This window comes from Mustela lutreola, chromosome 12 (assembly GCF_030435805.1).
Source record: "Mustela lutreola isolate mMusLut2 chromosome 12, mMusLut2.pri, whole genome shotgun sequence".
In the NCBI taxonomy this organism is placed as follows: Eukaryota; Metazoa; Chordata; class Mammalia; order Carnivora; family Mustelidae; genus Mustela; species Mustela lutreola.
This window is the reverse complement of record NC_081301.1, coordinates 3,544,316-3,563,459: the sequence shown is the minus strand read 5'-3', so window position 1 is coordinate 3,563,459 and position 19,144 is coordinate 3,544,316. Positions and strand designations below refer to the sequence as shown.

Sequence of the window (19,144 nt, the reverse complement as noted above, 5' to 3'; positions counted from 1 at the left end):
GCCACCTCTGAGTCTTTCTCTCCGAGAGCTGCTTCTGCCATTAACACGGGCCGAGCACACCGGCTTCCGGAGCAGCTGGAAGTGGCTGCTCCAAGGAAGAGATGGAGAGGCCAGGCTGGTCGAACCATTGTCTGAGGTGGTTCCCCGCCTCCCTCCAAACCCGACAGCGTAAGGGAAGGAAGGCGGGGGGTGCCGGCTGCACTTTCCCTGGCACGCTCACAGCACGTGACCAATAAGCTCTCGATGACTTCCGTGTCACCTGGGCACCTGAAAGACCTGTATTTTTTTTTTTTTTAAGATTTTATTTATTTATTTGACAGACAGAGATCACAAGCAGGCAGAGAGGCAGGCAGAGAGACAAGAGAAGAGGAAGCAGGCTCCCTGCCACGCAGAGAATCCGATGCGGGGCTTGATCCCAGGACCCTGAGATCATGGCCTGAGCTGAAGGCTTTTAACCCACTGAGCCGCCCAGGCGCCCCTCGAAAGGCCTGTGTTAAAGCCAATGGCCCACCAACCCAGAGGGAGGCGAGTGCACTCCAAGCACGAGGCAGGACAGCAGCACGGGCCCTGCAGGCCACCCGGCTTGGAGAGCCTGGGCGGGGATAACCCAGGTCACCCCCCCATGCCACCAGACCCATCAGTGGGGGAAGGTGGGAACTGGAAGCAGAGACAGGATCTGTGGCTGTGCGCCAGAGAACTGGCTGGCACAAAAAGGGTCTCAGAGAGACAAAAGGCAGATTCTACTTGCCAGCATCTCCTCCAGCCACCCGTGGTGACCAACCAAGCCAGGCCGGAGCCCTCTGCATCCGTGGGCGGGTCCCCGCTTGGCCTAGGAGCCCCTCAGAGGCCAGCGTGAGTCACTTCATGTTAACACAGCAGAGTAGTGCAAAACAATAGATTTTTATTTGTTCACAGTTAAACACAAGCAACTGCCTTGACATTTTAGAACGTTCTAAGAAGGACAGCAAACCCTCTCGATTCCAATTCCCGTTCACTAAGATTGTACCATCTTCTCTCGCGGTTCTTGCTTATGGCATCTGACGTGGATTGTTGGACATGCTTTTAAGATCAAGGCGGGAAGGTTTAAACCTTTTGACAAGAGAGGACTTTCTCAAATTTAACTAAAAGCAGTCAGTTAAAAAACCCTTTTTTTTCACTGATGGGACCCCTTTCAACCGCACGTGAGCCACATGTGGCTGATCCATGATTGAATTACAAAACTAGATTACGTCTTAACAAAATCTGTTTCTCCGTTACATACATATTATGGTCCACAGAAGTCTCCCGAAAAGTGATCACTGATTCTTCCTCGTGCAAAACGCCTGGCCACCTCTGACCAGCCGGCGTGTCTTCGGGTGGCCTCCTGTCTGAACACTGTAGCTAGTGGGGGAAGGGAGGCGGGGTGGATCTGGGGGTGCTCAAACTCGCAGGGGTCTCCTCTACAACATCTGTTCCAGTGACTCAACTAGCCTACGTCTCCCCGATGGACAATGTGGTGGCGGAGGGAAAGGGGGCAGAGGGCTCCTCTGCAGTGGCAGACCCGGGCACTCCCTACCCCTAGCAGGCTTCCCTCGTCGCTGTGGCCCCTCTTCTCAAGTGAGCGCATCCAGACCGGAGGACAGCGAGGCAAAGATGGGAACCCGCTCTCCCCGCGAACGTCAGAGCGGCACTGATGGGGACATGAGCCACATGGGGACAAGGGTCGCAGCAGCAGCCTCGAGGCCAGGCCCCGACCTACACGCGCGCTTTCACCTATCCAGACAAGCATCATCGAGGGCGACCGATGGCACCACGGCACCGGGGGTGGGGGGTGGCAGGGCGCACGTTACAGAAGTCTGGGCAGAGACAGACACAGACGTGCTGGGGCCGGAGACGTGGGTCAGTTTCTAGCAGGCACCTGGACAGTGGAAACGAGCAGAGGGAGCTGCACTGGCGGGGTCATTCCACGAGACCCTCTCGTCCCTGCAGATGTGGGCGGCATCAGGCTTGTCCCGGGACCACTCTGAGAGGGGCTGGCCTCTCCGAGAACATCCCCAGGCTGGGTGGCCCTCCAACCGGACCGTGGCTCCAGACCAAGCCTCTGCACCGCCCACGCCCTGCTCAACCCGCGTGGCTTCCTCCCCCACCACCGCCGCCTGCGCGTGGCACTTCCGCTCTCCTTCTTCCATTCCTTCTGGCTTCGAGTGGCACGTTCTAGTATTCGGTACAAACCCCACTGGCTAATCCCAGCACATGCTATATTCTCTACACAGAAACACCCACGTTTTCATTTGGAACTGGGAGTCTGAACCCCCAGGGCCCAGCTCAGGGATCCCCTCGTCGCAGCCACCATGTCAGCCAACCCCATCTACACCACGAGACTTTGGCCTCTTGTGACAAAACCACTGGAAACGGGGACAGCCCAGGTCTGGAGTTTCCTGTCCTGTCATCCTGATCTGGCCCCATAATGTGCCAGCCTCTCGGACCACAGTGGCACGGTGGGCTCGCCATCCGTGTCAGTGGTTCCCAGGTTCCCTGCTCCGAAGAGCTGGCCCCTTTCCGCCCCACACGGCATACGCATTCTGGTTCACACAGCAGCTGCCCCCACGGAGCCTGCTAAGAGCCCCCAGCAGCTGGAACACTCTGCTGACCACGCTAGGAAGGCCACAGCAGCCTCAGCTGCACAGAAGCCTTTAAAACCTCCTACCCAAGAAGTGACTTGTCTCCTGCCTTTGGATTTTTCTTTCTTGTGACCAGATCTTTCTCCCAATGCTATCCTAACAATTTCTGTAGATTTTGTGGCAGAACCCTGTCAAAAGCTTTTTAAAAATCCCTCAAAGTCCTGTCTGAGAGAGGTCCGTGTGCTTCCGTCCCACAGTGGACTCGGGAATGTACTTTCTCTACGGAGAGCCCACAGCCACTCCGCCCTGCTGCCCGCCATGCCCCCACCCAATCCCCACCCCCAGGATACCGTCGTGCTACTTTTGAAAACAAATTTCATGCTGCCCAAGAAGCGGACTCCAACCCCAGGGCCCGAGCTGACCTTGGTTTGTGTCGGCTGGGGATCAGAGCAGGTCCCACACACCGGCCATGTGGCTCTGGGGCAGGCAAGTCCGCCCCGAGTGGCAGGGCAGAGGCAGCCCGAGCCTGACCTGGGTCAACACCAGCTGCTGCTCGACCGTCTGGAGACCGGCTCTGCCCCGATGCTAACTGCTCTGCGCCATCCGTCCTGGCAGCTCCCAGAGCCGGCTTCCCTCCCTTGCATACCTCCGCCGTCACCCTTCCGTCCTCAAAAAGACTCGCTGTGGCGCAGTCAAGTGACCTGTTGACTCCTGGCAGGTTTATTGTTTTTAAAACCAAACTAAACCTTACTACGGACTTGAGTCCCTTGTGGCATAACACCCTAAGTGTCTAGACTGCGTACCTCAACACCCTGAGGCCTCAATCCCCCAGCCGCGGCCGAATAAAAAGCCCCCTTGGGTCCGTCACGGTCACTGAGCTGAGCAGCCACCAGGGCCCGAGGGATGTGCCAAGGGCCCTGGGCCGAGACGCCTGTCCTCGGAGCCTCCCGCGCAGGCCGCGGCCCACGCCGCCACATTGCCGCCTCACTCCCTATAGTCGTAAGATCTGCTCGGTTCTTAAAAATGTTTGTTTTTTTTTTTCTTTACATCAGCCTCTGCCTTTGCCAGTTAATCAGGGAAAAGGCTTTGATTTAAATGCCTGGTGTCTTTGTTCCACGGCACAGGTCCCTCGGGTTGGGGGAGGGTAAGCATTCTGACCTGGTTTCAGTAGGAATCCAGTTAACATTTTTTTCCTTTCTGAATTTGTTCGAGTGTTTGCTTTTCTAAAACTGAACTAGGAAATAGGACATGCTCAATTTCAAGCTTTCCTTTGGACAAAACTGAATTCACCATGGGCGGTTACCGCTAGACCACACAGGACGTGTGGCGGCCGCTGGCGGCGCAGGCCGGGCAGGGCCAGGCCGCTGGGCGCACCAGGAGATCCTGTCCTGATGAGGTCTCGCGCTAGCGCAGTTGCGGCGACACAGCGTCTCTCATGACCTAGGCCCCTCTGGTTAGGAGTGCTAGAATATCCACTACAACCCTAAAAAGAAGAGACCTTTCCCCTCACGTGCTGAAGCGTCTGTAAGCAGTAAGATTTCGTACCATTACAGTCCATCCTTCCCCCCGCCCCACGACTGAACCCTCGTATGCTTTTAACTAAAAGAATAAAAGAGAAAAACCAAGTTCATCGGCTCTTTCCTACCAGTCTCCCCCTGCCTCAGCTGGGACACTAAGCAACAACTCTTCAGCTTCTAGCTTCTACCTCTGGAGCCTGTGTTCAGAGGCTGCGCTGGGGTCCCCTCCCCTGAGCATGTGCGGGCAGCCGGGGGTGCATGTCAGACCGCCTTTGTCAATGCTCACCGGGACTCTACCCTGGAAGGCTCGGCCACTACCAACGTGCGAAAGGGAAGCATCATCAAGCTCGCCATGGGGTTGGCCCTGGAAAGTTCGGCTGGCATGAGAAAGCTGTTACCTTTTTAGTGGTCTAGAACCAGCAACAGCAAGGCGGCTCCAGCAGCCTGAGAAGCAATGGTCATTTAAACGCTGAAGAAACTCTTTGGACCTTCAGAGCCTTTCTGCGGCAGCATCGCCGAGAAGCTGACATAAACGAGAGGCTCACGGGAACATGAACGGAGACAGGCAGACAGACCGGGGTAAGGAGTTGAACCCCGAGGCTCAGTTAGCACAGCCTTGCCCGAGGGACAGCTTCTCGTCCACAAGGGCTTCTCAGGCAACTGCTCAGCCCCCCCACCCTTGCAGGGAGCGGGTTTCACCATCCCCACGCCAGCCTGGTCGGAACGGTCCCAGCTTTCCAGCAAACACCAAGTAAGTAAGAGGTAGCGGGGAAAGAGGGACAGAGCATTCCCAGAGGGGAAGGGCAGTCTCCACGGCGCCAGCTCCAGACGCCTCTTACCAACACACGGTTTACACAGAACTTTCTAGAAAGCAGAACTGCCAAAGAACGGAAGGGCGAATAAACCACTGTTTCCCTAGAGCTGCTGCTTCAGAACCAAAAAGCAGTGACAAGGTCTCACATGACGTCAACCAGCTTCACAAGCTACCCCCCCGCGGAAAGGGACAGAACCAGACTTACCTGCAACACCAGTTACCTGGGCTAACGGAGAGCCGCCCCGTTCTCCGAGTGTCAGGAAAGGAGAGAGTGTGTGTTAGACTCAAAGATTCAATCTGGCCTCATATTGCACAGGTTCAAAGGGCGCGACCATTGCGGGGGAAGGAAGAAAATAAAGCTACTGAGGAACCCACACCGGCCCTCGGATTAGTCCACACTGCTGGGTAAACGAAACACGGGCCGGGGAGCGGGCTGAGGGGGGCATTAAGAGGCATTTCGATGCCAGATCCAAAAACCGTTCTGTGTCAAGTCAACTGTCAAAAGGACCTCCATCCCGTTGCCACCGCGTGCGCTAGCCACCCAGACCCCGGAAACAGGAAAGCCTGGGCTCGTGCATTCACACCTCCTGTTCTAAGCCCGCAACCCGCAAGTTAACACGACGGACCGTCATCCTTCGCTGTGCTCATGATGAGCCTCGTTGTAGTCCATGATGTGCAACTGTCCAACACTGTCCGGGTTCGGGGGGAGAGGGTGCGGGCCGTCAAGGTTCAGGGGGGTCTTGGCTTCCGCACCCGGGTCTCTGCCCAGTTCTGTCTTTAGCGTCTCGGAAAGGCTACTGATGGTCACGCCGTCTTCATCACACTGGCTCTCACTCTTATTACGAAATAACTCTCGTGCCTTCATGCCTAGGAAGCTTTTTGAGCTGGGGAGGGAGCCGACAGTAGTGGGGATGCTGGTGGCGGACCCTCCCATGGCAGTTTCCCACCGACTGCTGAACAGGCCTGCCCTCTGGCTGGGGGGTTTCTCTGGGGTCGAGAGCTCGCTGCCGCCGCCGCTGCCACTGCTACCTCCACCCCCTCTACTTGCGCTGCCAGCCCCGGGTCGAGGGGGCTTGGTCTCGCCGTTGTAACCAGATGCCTCTTCGTTGTGCCCTGTTACAGAATCCGGGCAGCCGTCCTTGCAACAGGCAAGCCTGTAAGAAATCCAGGGAGGAGAAGGGGGTGGTGTTGGCAGCGCCTGGGGGGATGGGAGGCGTGCGACTGCGCGGGCTCATGCAGACACCCAACTCTACGCTTTCCAGCGGGAAAACCTGAGCGTGAGGCCTCGGCAAGAGACACCGAGTCTCAACGATGGATGGGACACGGAGACACACGTGTGGGCACTTCCTGTGACCACATCCTGCAATTCAGGGCCAAGGACAGGGAACCAGAGAGGCCACCGGGGATGGTTTCTCACGCCCTGTTCTGCTGCTGGTGGCTCAGGGACAAGGCTGCTGCTCCCACCTCTTTTGCTCCTACCTTTCTTCTGCCGCTTCGGCTGCTTCTGCCTTTTCTTCTTCAAGTTTCTTCAGGAGGCCATCCTTCTCCAACCTGCCGTATAAATCTAAGATCTCCAATTCAAACACTTGGGTGATCCTTTTCTGAGCCTCATACCTGCTCTCCGCCGCCTGCAGCTGTCCTCTGAAACACAGACCACCCCAGGATCTAGGAAGCCCCGCTCACAAAAGAAACCATCATCGCGGAAACCCGTGCCCACCGAAGTTACCTTGCCTGGACTTTGACATCTTCTAAATATTTCTTCTGTTCCAAGAGAAGGTGGTCTTTCTTGGCCAGGTGAGATTCCAGTTCCAAAATCCGTTTCTGGGAGGTATCAAGCCTCTGATTCTGCTGGAGAACGTGGCTTCTGTTTTTTTCTAGTTCTTTCCGACACGCAGCTTTCATCATCTCCACCTCCTACAAGAGGGGCTGGAGTTAGTCCCCGAGGAAACAAGCGTGCTACCTTCGTTGGGCAAAAGCAAGGCTCTGCGCACTAAGAAGGCGCTTTGGGGCACTGCTGCTGGAAATCTGAGGTCCTACAACTTGCTGCAAAGAAAGCTGGCAAGAAGTATTAATCTAGTAGTCCTTCCTTGAAATCCGCCCCTGAGGAAATCATCTGAAACATGACTAGGCATTGTGCACAAAAAGGTATCACCGTATCACGTGGTAGGAGGGCAAAAAACCGGAAGTGCTATTAAGTCTAACACCAGGAGAAGAGTGAGTTAAAATACATTTTATATCTCTAAGTTTTTAGTAAAGTTATAGTTTATGTATCAGTAAGAAAAAGATTTAAAAAATAGACTTTATATAAAAACACGTGAACGGGAGCTCAACTACATCAATGTGACATTCACGGACACCAGAGGAAGCTACCCCGATACCGCTTCTTTCAACATAGTGGGGTCGCAGCTGATGTGTCTTCCGTCAGGCTCTTCTCCCCACACACCGACTGAGAGAAAGGCTGCGGGCACAGCCCAGTGGGACAGGCTCGCTCAGGCCACGCCACACATGTGCCTCGGGCACCCCGAAGGTCTAGAGATCATGCCAGGCAGATGGCTGCCTGCCGAAAGACCAAGCCAGCTGAACCCTGAGCAACTCAACTAACTAAATAAAATCTTTAAATTAAAAAAAAAAAAAGGACAGAAAACAAGGAGCAAGGAGATGGAACTTCCATGGGGGTGTCCCTGCCTCGAAGACGACCAGTGACTGCTTTCCTGGAGTGGAACTCCACAGACTGAAACTCAGGACTGGGCACCGGATCATGGCTGTTCTAGCCGTGCCCGAGGACTCCAGACTTCAGCACAGGTGAGGTGAACCAGCCTCTGTCATCAGTGACAGGAGTTCTTTATGGAGAATCAAGCCGACCACTGGACTAGGAACATCCATGCGCCTCCATGAACCCTCACAACCACCGCAGGATGTCCTACCCCACACCTACCAGCCATTCCCCAGCTGATTCTCCGGTACCGCCCTGCCTCCCCACTTGACTGAACAAGAGGAAGCCTGACTCCATGTCCGAGGGCAAATTCTGACAGGTCCAAGGCAATGACTGAGCTAGGGATGGACACAAAACACAATCCTGGCCAACAGCAAGGGTGGGAAGTCTGGTAGAGGGTTCCTGGCAACGTTTCCTCACTGACGGACCCGCAGGAAGCGACCTCTCCTCTTCCAGGGGAGATTGTGGTGTCTGACTCCCTATGACCACCATTCCTGTGGCTCACACCTTGCAACCATCGGCACAGCTAGCCAGAGGACAAGGTTGCTAAGACAGGCCAAGTGGTGCAGGAGAGTGGAAAAAACAGGACGCTTTTTTTTTTTTTTAAAGTAATCTCTATGCCCCACATGGGGCTCAAACTCACAACCCCAAGATCAAGAAGCACATGCTCCTGTCCATCTGTCCATACTCTTGATCTCAAGGTTGTGAGCTCAAGCCCCACGTGGGGTATAGACATCACTTAAACAGATTAAAAAACTAAAAAAAGACAAAACCTTAAAAAAAATTTTTTTAATTCTAAAAAGACAGGGGCATGCTCTACAGACCGAGCCAGTCAGGCACTCAGAACCGGGCTCTTAGATACTGTCCCTACACTGACTGGGCCAGCCCGGAACCCACTGGCTTTCAGACTTCTTGTCAAGTGAAGTAACGAACTTCTTTTTGTTAAGCTGGGTTAGGGGTGTCTTGGTTCCTGCTTACAACCGTGGACACCCCAGCTGCTACAAGTCAGGGTCATCACATCCACGTAGGGACTGTGAAACAGGGTCCAGAGAGATCAGGTGGCTGTGGGAGGTCCCAGGAGTCCAAGTGCTCCAGCCGAAGGCAACAGCACAGAGGCCAGCCCAGCTGACTTCTCTCGGCAGATGTCAGGAATGCATTTTGGTCAGCATTTTCAGAGGATCTCCTGTCTCTTAGGTCTCTTTTCCCCTTGTTCTTTTCCAAGCCCATTATACCTCGAAAATGAGTGCTAGCTGGTTTCTAGAAAGTTCCACATTTAACATCCTTCTAAAGGGAGTCTGAATCTGAGAGCTGAGAGGAGCTGCGAAATAAGAAGTAACTAACTCTATTATGAAAATGACATCTCTCTGCTTCCAAGACTACTTTCTACATTTGGCCAAAAAAGCTTTACAAAGCACAAACCCAAGAAATCCTAAAAAGTAAGCCTGTGTGTGATGGAGAAGTTAGTGACAGGAGGCATCTGAGCATTTACTATTAAAATCCTATCCCAACTCATTCCCAGCTCATTCACTAACATTACCTGAGGCTATTTATAAAGTGACATAAAACCTCTGCCTCAACACCATTGGTGAGACACTAATTAGTGTAAGATCATGCCAATACTGGCCTTGTTGCCAGGACTGAACCGCCATCTGCTGAAATTAAATTCAACATTAAAAGGAAAAAAAATATGTATACCAGTATATACCCACAGTCCCAAGCGTTATGTTCAATAGAACTGGCTTCCTATCCTTTTTTTTGTTTCTCTCTCTCTCTCCCTCCCCCTCTCGAAGCCGGCACTGGTGAGGGAAGACAAACCCTTTATCAGCTACTCTGTATCAATTACCATGCGGCACTTTCACTTACCCTGACGTCACTGCAAAGCCAGCCAACCGGGGGAAACAAGCTCGCACAACGGCCGAGGAGGGCTCGTCCACGGGGCCACAACCATGCTGTGCGGCCGCAGACCCGCTGCCTGGGTCCTATGGGCTCCCCGCGCCCCGGGCATGGCTCCCCGAGCCCCTGCATACCTTTGTGGTATCCGAGTGCTTGCTCTGCAGCTGTTCCAGATACAACTCGTTGACCTCCCCGAGGACCAACAGCTGCCGGTTCAAGAACTCCATCTGCTGCTGGACCGACTCACTGTTCGAGAGCTAACCAAAACAGGGCAGGCAACATCAGCACCCCCGTGGCCCACAACTGGCCGGTGTGCGCACACAGGGGCCGGCTTGCACTCCGGGTGTCAGTGCTATAGGACAATAAACTCCCACGGTTTCAAATCCCCTAACACAAGTGCTAGCGGGGAGGAAGGCGTCCCACGGCAACTTCAAAACGGCGCTGAGCAAAGGGGAAGCAGTGGAGAGTCGCTACATCAAAGTGGCCACCCACGGGATGCCTGCGGAGGACAGGCGTGTGCGACCTTGACGGCGGGGACAGAGCCCAGGGTTAAAGCCCAGGAAGACGCACTTGCTCGTACATAAACTGTACAGAGTGTGGTGAATCCCAAAACAGGAGGGACCCTAGCTCAGGAGCATTTTGAAGCAAACTTCCCACGTTTATGTAAACGAGGATCTAAGAGAGGGTTCCCAGGGGCACACACAGGCCCAGGGGCAGGCCGGGTGCTTCTCCACTGCGGAACCTGTCCTGTGCATTGTGGGGCGGGTCGCAGCACCCAGGTCCCTGCCCAGTAGCACCAAAATACTCTACACATTGCCCCTTGCCCCGGGGGCGGGGTGGTGGTGGGGAGGGGACGCCGCCTCGGCCTCCCTCCACTCCTGGGTGGGAGCCCCAGCTGGAGGCACGCAGATAACGGCCTCACCCCATCTGGAGGAAGAACGTCAGTTAGAGGTGTGAGAGGAGACCCAGCCTGCCCCGGGGCTTACCTTCTGGGACACCTGACTGAGCAGCAGCTCCGTGTGACACACCTTGCTGTTGGCCTTCTTCAGTTCCAGACGCAGCTCCGCGATCATGTTCCTGCAGTCCTCCAGCTTCGTCTGCCCGGAGAGACGGGCCAGCAAGTTACCCACTGCCTCCGGCCAGGGCCCCACCCCACCTGGCCGTCAGTCCCCGGACAAGTGGGGGAGCCCAGCTTCGCAGCTGCTCCACTATTCTTGGGTCACCAGGATTTAGTTTCTTAGTTTTAAAAATCAAGTTATGGATGATTTCTGAGTTCCTGATTTGTTTAGCAAAAGAACAAGAAGCTCTTAGATCTGCAGTCCCCAAACCAAGCCAACCCACAGGGCTGGGGCGGGGAGGTGTGAAGTGTCTGAGGGAAACACAGCGACACCTGCCGCTCGTCATGTGAACTGCACGCTGGAGGCCGCGGAGAGGGAGTAGCAGCCGCGCTAGCGAGGGCAGGGGATGTAGGCACGTCTGCGAAGCAGGGATCTGGGGTTTGCTGGGATACAAAGCACTGTGTGAACACCAGCGTGAAATGGGAAAAGAGGGCATCGGTGTCCAGTGTGGCTCCAAGTCTGTGCCTCTGCGGTGCCCAACGGGGACACACACAGCACTGGTGAGCCATGGTGGTCGTTTAAAAACAAAATCTACAGGGGTGCCTGGGGGGCTCAGTGGGTTAAGCCGCTGCCTTCGGCTCAGGTCATGATCTCAGGGTCCTGGGATCGAGTCCCACATCGGGCTCTCTGCTCAGCAGGGAGCCTGTTTCCTCCTCTCCCTATCTCTACCTGCCTGTCTGCCTGCTTGTGATCTCTGTCTGGCAAATAAATAAATAAAATCTAAAAAAAAAAAAGAATAAATAAAATCTTAAAAAAAAAAATCTATAACAACGTAAACTTGGGTCTACAGTCCTCAAACAGCTGCTGGGTTGTTGGGGCGTAAGGACTAAGTTGTTCAGATCTGCTTAAAAGCACAATGGTCAGGGTTTTTTTTTGCCTTGGAATGCCAGGGAAGTGACCAAACTGCCACAGGAGCCGCGTACGACCTGAGCTGGTGGGGGAACCTTGGCCCGAGATGCCATCTATGCGCTGCCGCATCAGAGAGAAAAGCCCTTCCTGTCCATCGGGCTGAGTGAGGCGCCTCCATGCCCTGTACCTGCCCGTACCTGCAGCTCCTGGCTCTGGTTGTAGAACTCCTCGCGGTCGTGCTGCAGCTGTCGGATCTGGCTGTGCAGCTGGGCCACCATCGTGTCTCGCTGCTCCTGCAGCTGGCTGTACCGGGCCTGCTCCTTCTGCACGCTGACCTTCCAGATCTGGATGTCCTTCTCTTGCAACTTCAACTGGTCTTTCTAGCAGAGAGCATAGACGTGATCATTTTAGCTGCCTCCCGGCAGGGGCACTGAAACACCTGTGTCACCAGTGCCGACGGCCACACGCCGCCCTGAAGCTTTAACCGTAGGCACCGCAGCCATCAGCTCACGACTCTCCAGCCAGACTTGCAGGCCGGGGCCACCAACCTGCCAGCGGCACAGGGATCGGGAGCCACTGGAAGAACCTCTCTCAGGTGCCAGTTACTCCCAACACCTTCCGAAGTCCTAACCGCCAGTGCTGGCCCAAGACCTCTAATAAAACACCAAGCAGCCAGGTCCCTAACACCGGCTGCCACCCTGGCAGTGAGCACGGAGTCCAGGGACCTCCTCAGGCAGCACGGCTGCAAAGTGGCTGCCGGTTCGCCCCCTCCACCCCGTTTCGCGGAATGGTAACAGAGGCTGCGGAGGCTTCTCTTCTCTGAGGAGAGGAACGACAGAGCCCCTCAATCTGACTGGCTCCCCCAGGTGCTGTGAGATTTTTGTCACAAAACAGCTTCAGGAGAGCTGGTTTTGCATTTGGAGGAATAAAATCGCGCCTCTGACTCTGTGACCATCGTAGGCTATCACAAGTACACACGGAAGCCACTTGTCTCACCAGGGTCATTCGGTCACCCTTAGAGACCGAGCGACCACCCCGAGCCGCGGCGGCGCATGGAGCTGGGACCGGACACCTGGGGCCTGAGCCGGCAGCCGCTCCTTCCAGAAGATGGAGCCGGCGCGAACCCCCGAGCCCGAGGCGAGCCCTGCCCGTGGGCCCCGGGGGCTCACCATGGCCGCATTGTGCTCCTCCAGGGCCGCCGCCTTGACCGCCTTGCGGAGGAGCCGCCTGTTCCGGAGCGCATGCTGCTGCCTCTTGAAACGCTCATACAGTAACTGGTTGTGCAGCAAGAGCAGCTGGTTACGGAGGGTGCGGATCTCATCTGAGGGAGGAGAGCCTGATTTTAAAGCAGAGGGAGGGTGGCAGAGAGGCCTTTTACAGACGGTTCCGTCACGCCCGCCCAGGTCAGCCAGCTTCCGAACCGCGCTTCTCACAGCAACAAGTCCCCGCTCCCTCGGCAAAGGCCGCCTGCGTCTCAGCGACGGTCGTGTGTCAGGAGAGGGGAGGGGGACTGACTACCGGCCGCCCTCTGAAGGAGCACAAGATGCTAGAAGGTGGGAGGGCTCCTGAGAGCTTCCTGACTCCTCCCCGCACACCCAAACCACACGTACAGTTCTTCGAGGCGCCCTCCTGCCCCCCATGCTATGTCCTCCCCGGGGCCCAGCTCCCGCCACCGACCTCACTGGGCTCTTTCCTACGAAAGCCAAGCACGAGGTCGGCGCTTTCTGCACTTCCAGCCTCAAGCACCTGCTACGTGCCATTTTCCAGAAGTAGAAAATGCTAGCTTTGCAACATCTGAGGTATTAGGGGCCAAGGAGATACGCTGGCTGGACCAGCAGCCAAGGGGGACCTGTTCCTACAGGGCACGCCTCCTCCAAGGACAGAAAAGGCGACAAGCACGCAGGATCCACGTGGGCTGGTCTGGAGTGCAAGTAACAACTTTACCTCCAAAGTGGGTCCAGTCGACAGACTTGCTGGGTAAAGACAACCTAGGAAGGAAGGTGCGGGGGGACAAAGTTACCGAGCTCGCCCGGACAGCCTTCTCGGGGCTGTTCATTGCCGCAAGGCTGGATCATTCCTTGCAGTCAAAAGCAGCAACAGCCTAACGAAGCTTCAGTACCCAGGTGCCCAGGGTCTCAGAGGTGGCGGTGCACAGCGGACGGGGACCAGCACACCCACCAAGCACGACCAGCTCCCCAGGGCGCAGACGTCCTCCCTTGGAGCTCGTGCCATGGCCGATCTCTGCTCGGCTCTCCGAGGCGACGGAGCGCCCCAACATACTGCCAGCTACTTTCTACTCAATGTGCCGTGTACCTGAGCCGTGTACCTGAGGTGCCATGTACCTGAGCCCGTTACACCAAATCTCACTCAACAAGAGAAATCGCTGTCAAATTCCACCTGAGATCATGACGTTGAAGAAAAATTAAAACCAAGACCTTGTTTAGCAAGAGCCAAGGACTCGAACCCTGGAACTGGTGGGATTCCCTCGCCCCCACCCTCAATAACGGGGTTGGAAAAGGCTGTAGAGGAAGGGTGGGGACAGCGGCTCAGGCCTCCGGGAGGCAAGCCGGTGCGCGAGCGCGGGCGTGCGGGAGGGCTCGCCCTGAACCACTGACTTGCTTTCCATCAGAGGAACGGCATTACCTACGGCTGCAGGAGGACACACCGGGACAGGGATTCCTAGGTCACCCGGATACCAGACACCCCCCCTCACGCTCTCAGAGCACACAGCCCCGCAGGGCAGCCCCCGGGTGAGCTCGCCCAAGCGCCCTTGCAGGACAGCCCCGCTGCGGCTGGCGGCCGCGCACGGGCAAAGGCAGCGGCTGGAAGGACAGAGGGCAGCCGGCCGCCGCCGTGAGCACAGAGGATGAGCCCCACTCCCCTCGGGCTCGGGCCGAGCCTCCTGCCGCAGGCGCGGGGAGAGAAGGGTCGCCGCGGCGGGGCCTTACTTGCTCAGCTCCTTGCTGTGTGCGTCCGCTCCCTGCTGGACCAGCCTGTCCAGGACTTCCGCGGGGGAGGGCGAGGGCGGATAGTCTTCCTCTGCGTTTCCTTTTGCTTTCTTTAACAGTTCCTTGGTCTTCTTGCTGACAAAATGATGGGCGGTCTTTGGCAATGCCACCTCAAAAAGATGATCGTAAGGGGGAGGCTGCCCACTTCCAAACCCCACTCCCCTCTGAGGCGGAATTTTACAAGGGCTGGGAGTGAGGATGCTGGTCTCCAGCGAAGTCTGGCGCTCCCTGTGCCCGGCAGGGCTCTCGGCGGCGCCTCCGCAGGGCGGGTCTATGGGAGTAAAGGCTTGCTTTGGTGTGTCAGGCCCAAGCTTGTCCAGGGAGGAGTTTAAAGGCTCAGGGTTCACACTGGCGCCCTGAGCGCCAGAGGTGGCCGAATGGTTCTTGCGAGGACAGCCCGGGAGATTGTCCTGGTAGAAGGGAGAGTCAAAGCCTCCTCGAGGAACCAGGGGCTCAGTCTCGGCCGTCGTGATCTCGGACAGTTCTTTAGAGATGGCCGCTGAGGGGAGGGAGAGAGACAAGAGCCAGCACTGTGAACGGGCTACCTGGGTACGGCCAGGCCGTGCAGGGCTGTGTGCTGCCAAGGGCCACACGGTGCGACACTTAAAGGGCCACCCCTTTCCTTGGCATAGGACCCAGAATACACCTCCCACCTTCTTCCCCCAAGAGAAGAAAAACCAAGCAAGCCTGGGAGAGCTGACACTCGGTCCCGGTTTCAGGGCGCGCTGAGAGCTTTACCATCTCGCAGTAATCTCGTACGAGCCCAGAACCCTCACACTACCTTCTTCTTTAGCTTTCTCGATGCTGTCCTCTTCGGAGGCGAGGTCTCCTAAAAACCCTGGAAGGTCACTTAGAGCGACAGAACCTTTGCTGCCAGGTAGCTCTTCTAAGGAGAAACGAAAACAGCTCAAGTCAAAGAACTACACAGTAACCCCCCAACTGTGAAAGCGCTCGCCCCGCGTGGATGGAGTCCGTAAGCCTTCTTCCTGCCGTGTGAGGCGAAGAGACTAGAACCAGCGCGCCCCGCCCCCGCCCCAGAGCGGCCCCAGAACACGAGGCTACTGCAGGGAATCTAATTAAAGGTACTGAAAACCATAACCCCACAGAAAATAAAATTCTCCATTCTCAACACCTGAGAGATCAGCTAAACACCACAACCTGACCGGCTCAAAATGCACGTAACAGGTACTTCACGGCAAGAACTTAAGGGCTTTTTTTGATGTTATTATTAGGTTGGTTTTTGGACTTAATTACGCCTCACTACCTCTGGCCTTCATCAGTGTGTGGTGTTCCCGAATTTCCCTGTTTGCACACACAACCCAAGAAGAGACAAGCAAGGTCTAGGGTTACGCAGAGACTTTACCTAGTCCTCTGTCGTTTGGGAGATGGTGCTGTCTATGTAGACAGGGCCTTGCTGAATCTGTTTTTTCTTCCTGAAAAGATAGGTACCACTTATGTCATCAGGCAGAAAACTGTGTATGTGTGCTCTTGTGTAAAAGACATATCCTAAAAATCTAAACTTTAACACATTATAAAAGAGTTTAACATTTGGCTCAGTGGTTTAAGCACTGTTTGGTCTCAAGTACCTTCACAGTCTTAAAAACCAGGAGTCCCATGAGCTTTTATTTATGTGGTTCTAGTACAGTTACTACACTAGAAATCAAAACAAACATTTTAAAAATGTTTACTACTTCACTTAAAAAAAAATAAATCCAGGGTGCCTGGGTGGCTCAGTTGGTTAAGCAACTGTCTGGCTCAGGTCACGAACCCGGAGTCCCGGGATCGAGTCCCACATCAGGCTCCAGGCTCCACGGGGCTCTGACCTTCTCACCTCTCAGGCTCTCTCTCACTGTCTCTCTCTCAAATAAATAAATAAAATCTTTTAAAAATAATAATAACAATAATAAATCCATTATATGTAAACATAAATGATACAAATTCTTAAGAAAAATAACTATAGTTTCCACAACAATACACACAAAGTCAGTGAGATGAGTGAACCTCTTCTGCCTTCGTGTGCTCCCTCTTCTGTGTCTGGCCGAATGGAAGGAAGCCGGAAGCTCAGACCAGCCTCTGCGCTCAAGCTGCTGCACTGTGTTATTTTGGCTAAAGCATACGAAGGAACTTCTAAGCCCCAGTGTTAAGTAGTTATAAAATGACTTAACCTTTGATGACTTGACAAGGAGTCATTTCTCAGGGGTTACCACGTGAAATCTGAAAGCAGGCCACGTGTTCGAGACCACGGGGGGACTCTGGGCTCTGCACTTTTGCCTATAGCGGCTCTGGACCATCGCACAACCGGACACTTAGAAGATCCTGACTCGCCCCTTTGGGCTTCCCAGTGTGGAAATATTCACCATATGACATAAAAAACTCGATTATTCACCGGGCTCCCTAGAACTTTTCAATCTCTTCACAAAAGTCTCGGGATACCATCAAGCTCATAGCGACAAAGATCAGGTCTGTCGTACTCTAGTTTTACCTGAAAACTGAATTTTGCCACCAGCAGCAAAGCCTGTCCATTGTTTATTTTGAAGTGACAGCTGGTCACGTAAGCAGCAGCCTGTCCCACGCCCGGGTCTAAACAAGCATCGGCCGTCGGTCGGCTGTCCCTTCACATCACACTGGCGCTCCCCGAGAAACACAGCTGGTCTAGCCATCAACTCACATCACAGCACCAGGGTCTGTGATGGATTCCCCTATTTTCTCTCAAAGAATATCAAATAGGTATGTCCTCAAGGGTCACGATATACTAAAATAAATCCTTCTTACTCCTTTCCATGAACACTCTTAAGGCACTGGCATTTTGGCTTTTTTATCTTTTGTACTTTCAAACCGAAGACACACGTGACAGAAGGCGGCATGCACCAGACAGTTTGGTGCCAGCCCTGATCTGTGCTGGGGGCCGGCCCTTCTCCCCCGCATCGCTCTGTACCACGAGTGCAAACGCCAACGCGGTCAAGAGGGAAAGGGCAGGTTGGTATTACTACGAAAGCCGTCGAGCTCCTGGGTCCCCCGAAAGGCTTCTGGAGCTCCAGGGTAAGCAGTTAACACTCTGAGAGCTGCTCGCGAGTCTATATTCAGTTGCCCTGATCCAAACCCACCACATACCCGGTCCAAATTCCATCTGACATAACGAGCTTCGCACCCAAAGTGAGGCCGCATGTGGGTCACCGAGCTGGGGCAGAGGGAGCACAGACACGCCGGCACGTACCTTCTTGGGGGGTGTGGCTGTGGCCGGCCGCAGGGAAATGGGCACGTAGTCGTCCGAGGGGCAGAGCGGGGCGGGAGGGGGAGACGTTGCTGGGGTTCCCAGAGGGGTTCCTTTTCCACCTGCTCACAGGCAAGGACAACATACACACCATCACCAAGCCTATTAGAAAACTGAATCTTTTCAACCTGCCTGCGACAATGAAGAAAGCCACTAGAGTGAACTTTCTAGGCAGCTTGAGTCTTTTTTTTTTTTTTTTTTTTGGTTCACTTTCTAGGTTCAGAAAACCCCCAAGCTTTGTATGAACTGTCAACCACAGGCTGACTGCTGCAAGCAGCCCCAAACTCACTGCTGGATTAAGAGACAGTCCCTCGTCACACACAGCAGGCCCAGACCGACCCTCCGAATCCCACCGAATCCCACCTCAGACGTACATACCAGTTGTACCAAAGACTTTACTGTAAGGGTGTGACAGATCAGGTGGGACATTTCCAGGAGACGTTGGAGGAGTGGTCATACCACAAACCGAAGATGGGCTCCAGAGAGCAGCCTGGGGAGTTAATGAGGCGGGTCAGCAGTGAGAAAGAGCACCAAGGCACCCCTAAAGGCCTGTACTCATGACCGGACAGAAAAACTCATCTTATTAAAACTTTATTATGATGCATTTTGTAAATCTAGACTCCAAGAGAAACCCAAGTGGCAACAGTAACCACCGTTCCTAATACCACCTTTCCTTAAAAATAACTCCTAAAATGAGCACAATGAGATCATCCCAACCAGATGCTAACTCCCGACCCCAATGGTCCGCTTCACCAGCACGCAGAGAAGCAAGCAGGCGCACTCTTTCACACCATACTTGTGGCGGCTCAGTCAACAGCCGTGTCGATGGGGGACTCAGAGTCTGAGGTGGCTGCCCGGGCGTATTTAACAACGTCAGCCGAGCGCTGGAATACGGGGTCGAGGTAGCACTCCCTACAATGAAAGGCAAAGAGTATGCGAGATCAGTGTGCGGTTTGAGATGATCAGTGTGCGGTTTGAGATGATTCTGGGGGAAAAAACGGCCCCCAAACCATACGATAATGCTCATATTTCTTAGATAACTGAGGGGACTGCTGACGTCGTAGGGACAAAGTAACACTTAAATGCCTTTTTAAGTGTTCTTTGGAAATAGCTCAGTAAGGTTGTTCTTTGGTTTGGTTTTTAAGTTTTTCTTTGTTTAGGGCGCCTAGGTGGCTCTGTCGGTTAAGCATCTGTCTGCCTTCAGCTCAGGTCATGATCCCAGGGTTCTGGGACCAAGCCCCATATCAGGCTCCTTGTTCAGCGGGGACCCTGCTTCTCCCCCCGCCTGCCGCTCCCTCTGCTTATGCTTGCTCTCTCTCTGTTGCTCGCTCTGTGTCCAATAAATGAAATCTTTAAAAAGG

General features: G+C 54.6%; 1 protein-coding gene across 5 annotated transcripts in view; it reads right to left on the bottom strand.

The window, feature by feature from the left end:
* Window positions 1-881: 881 nt before the first annotated feature.
* TSC1 (TSC complex subunit 1) overlaps window positions 882-19,144 on the bottom strand; it is a 49,246-nt gene continuing 30,983 nt past the window's right edge. For 4 of the 5 annotated variants that reach the window (XM_059141284.1, XM_059141282.1, XM_059141285.1 and 1 more), the window contains 14 exons: window positions 18,580-18,695; window positions 18,162-18,273; window positions 17,727-17,845; window positions 15,876-15,945; window positions 15,294-15,398; window positions 14,453-15,011; window positions 13,449-13,492; window positions 12,674-12,840; window positions 11,702-11,884; window positions 10,524-10,634; window positions 9,672-9,794; window positions 6,658-6,845; window positions 6,411-6,572; window positions 882-6,085 (listed from right to left, as the gene is read on the bottom strand). In XM_059141284.1, coding sequence (XP_058997267.1) covers window positions 5,560-6,085; window positions 6,411-6,572; window positions 6,658-6,845; window positions 9,672-9,794; window positions 10,524-10,634; window positions 11,702-11,884; window positions 12,674-12,840; window positions 13,449-13,492; window positions 14,453-15,011; window positions 15,294-15,398; window positions 15,876-15,945; window positions 17,727-17,845; window positions 18,162-18,273; window positions 18,580-18,695 — 2,585 coding nt within the window. In that variant the 3' untranslated portion in view covers window positions 882-5,559. The remainder of the gene's footprint in view (window positions 6,086-6,410; window positions 6,573-6,657; window positions 6,846-9,671; window positions 9,795-10,523; window positions 10,635-11,701; window positions 11,885-12,673; window positions 12,841-13,448; window positions 13,493-14,452; window positions 15,012-15,293; window positions 15,399-15,875; window positions 15,946-17,726; window positions 17,846-18,161; window positions 18,274-18,579; window positions 18,696-19,144) is intronic. The other variant, XM_059141287.1, reaches the window with a different exon arrangement.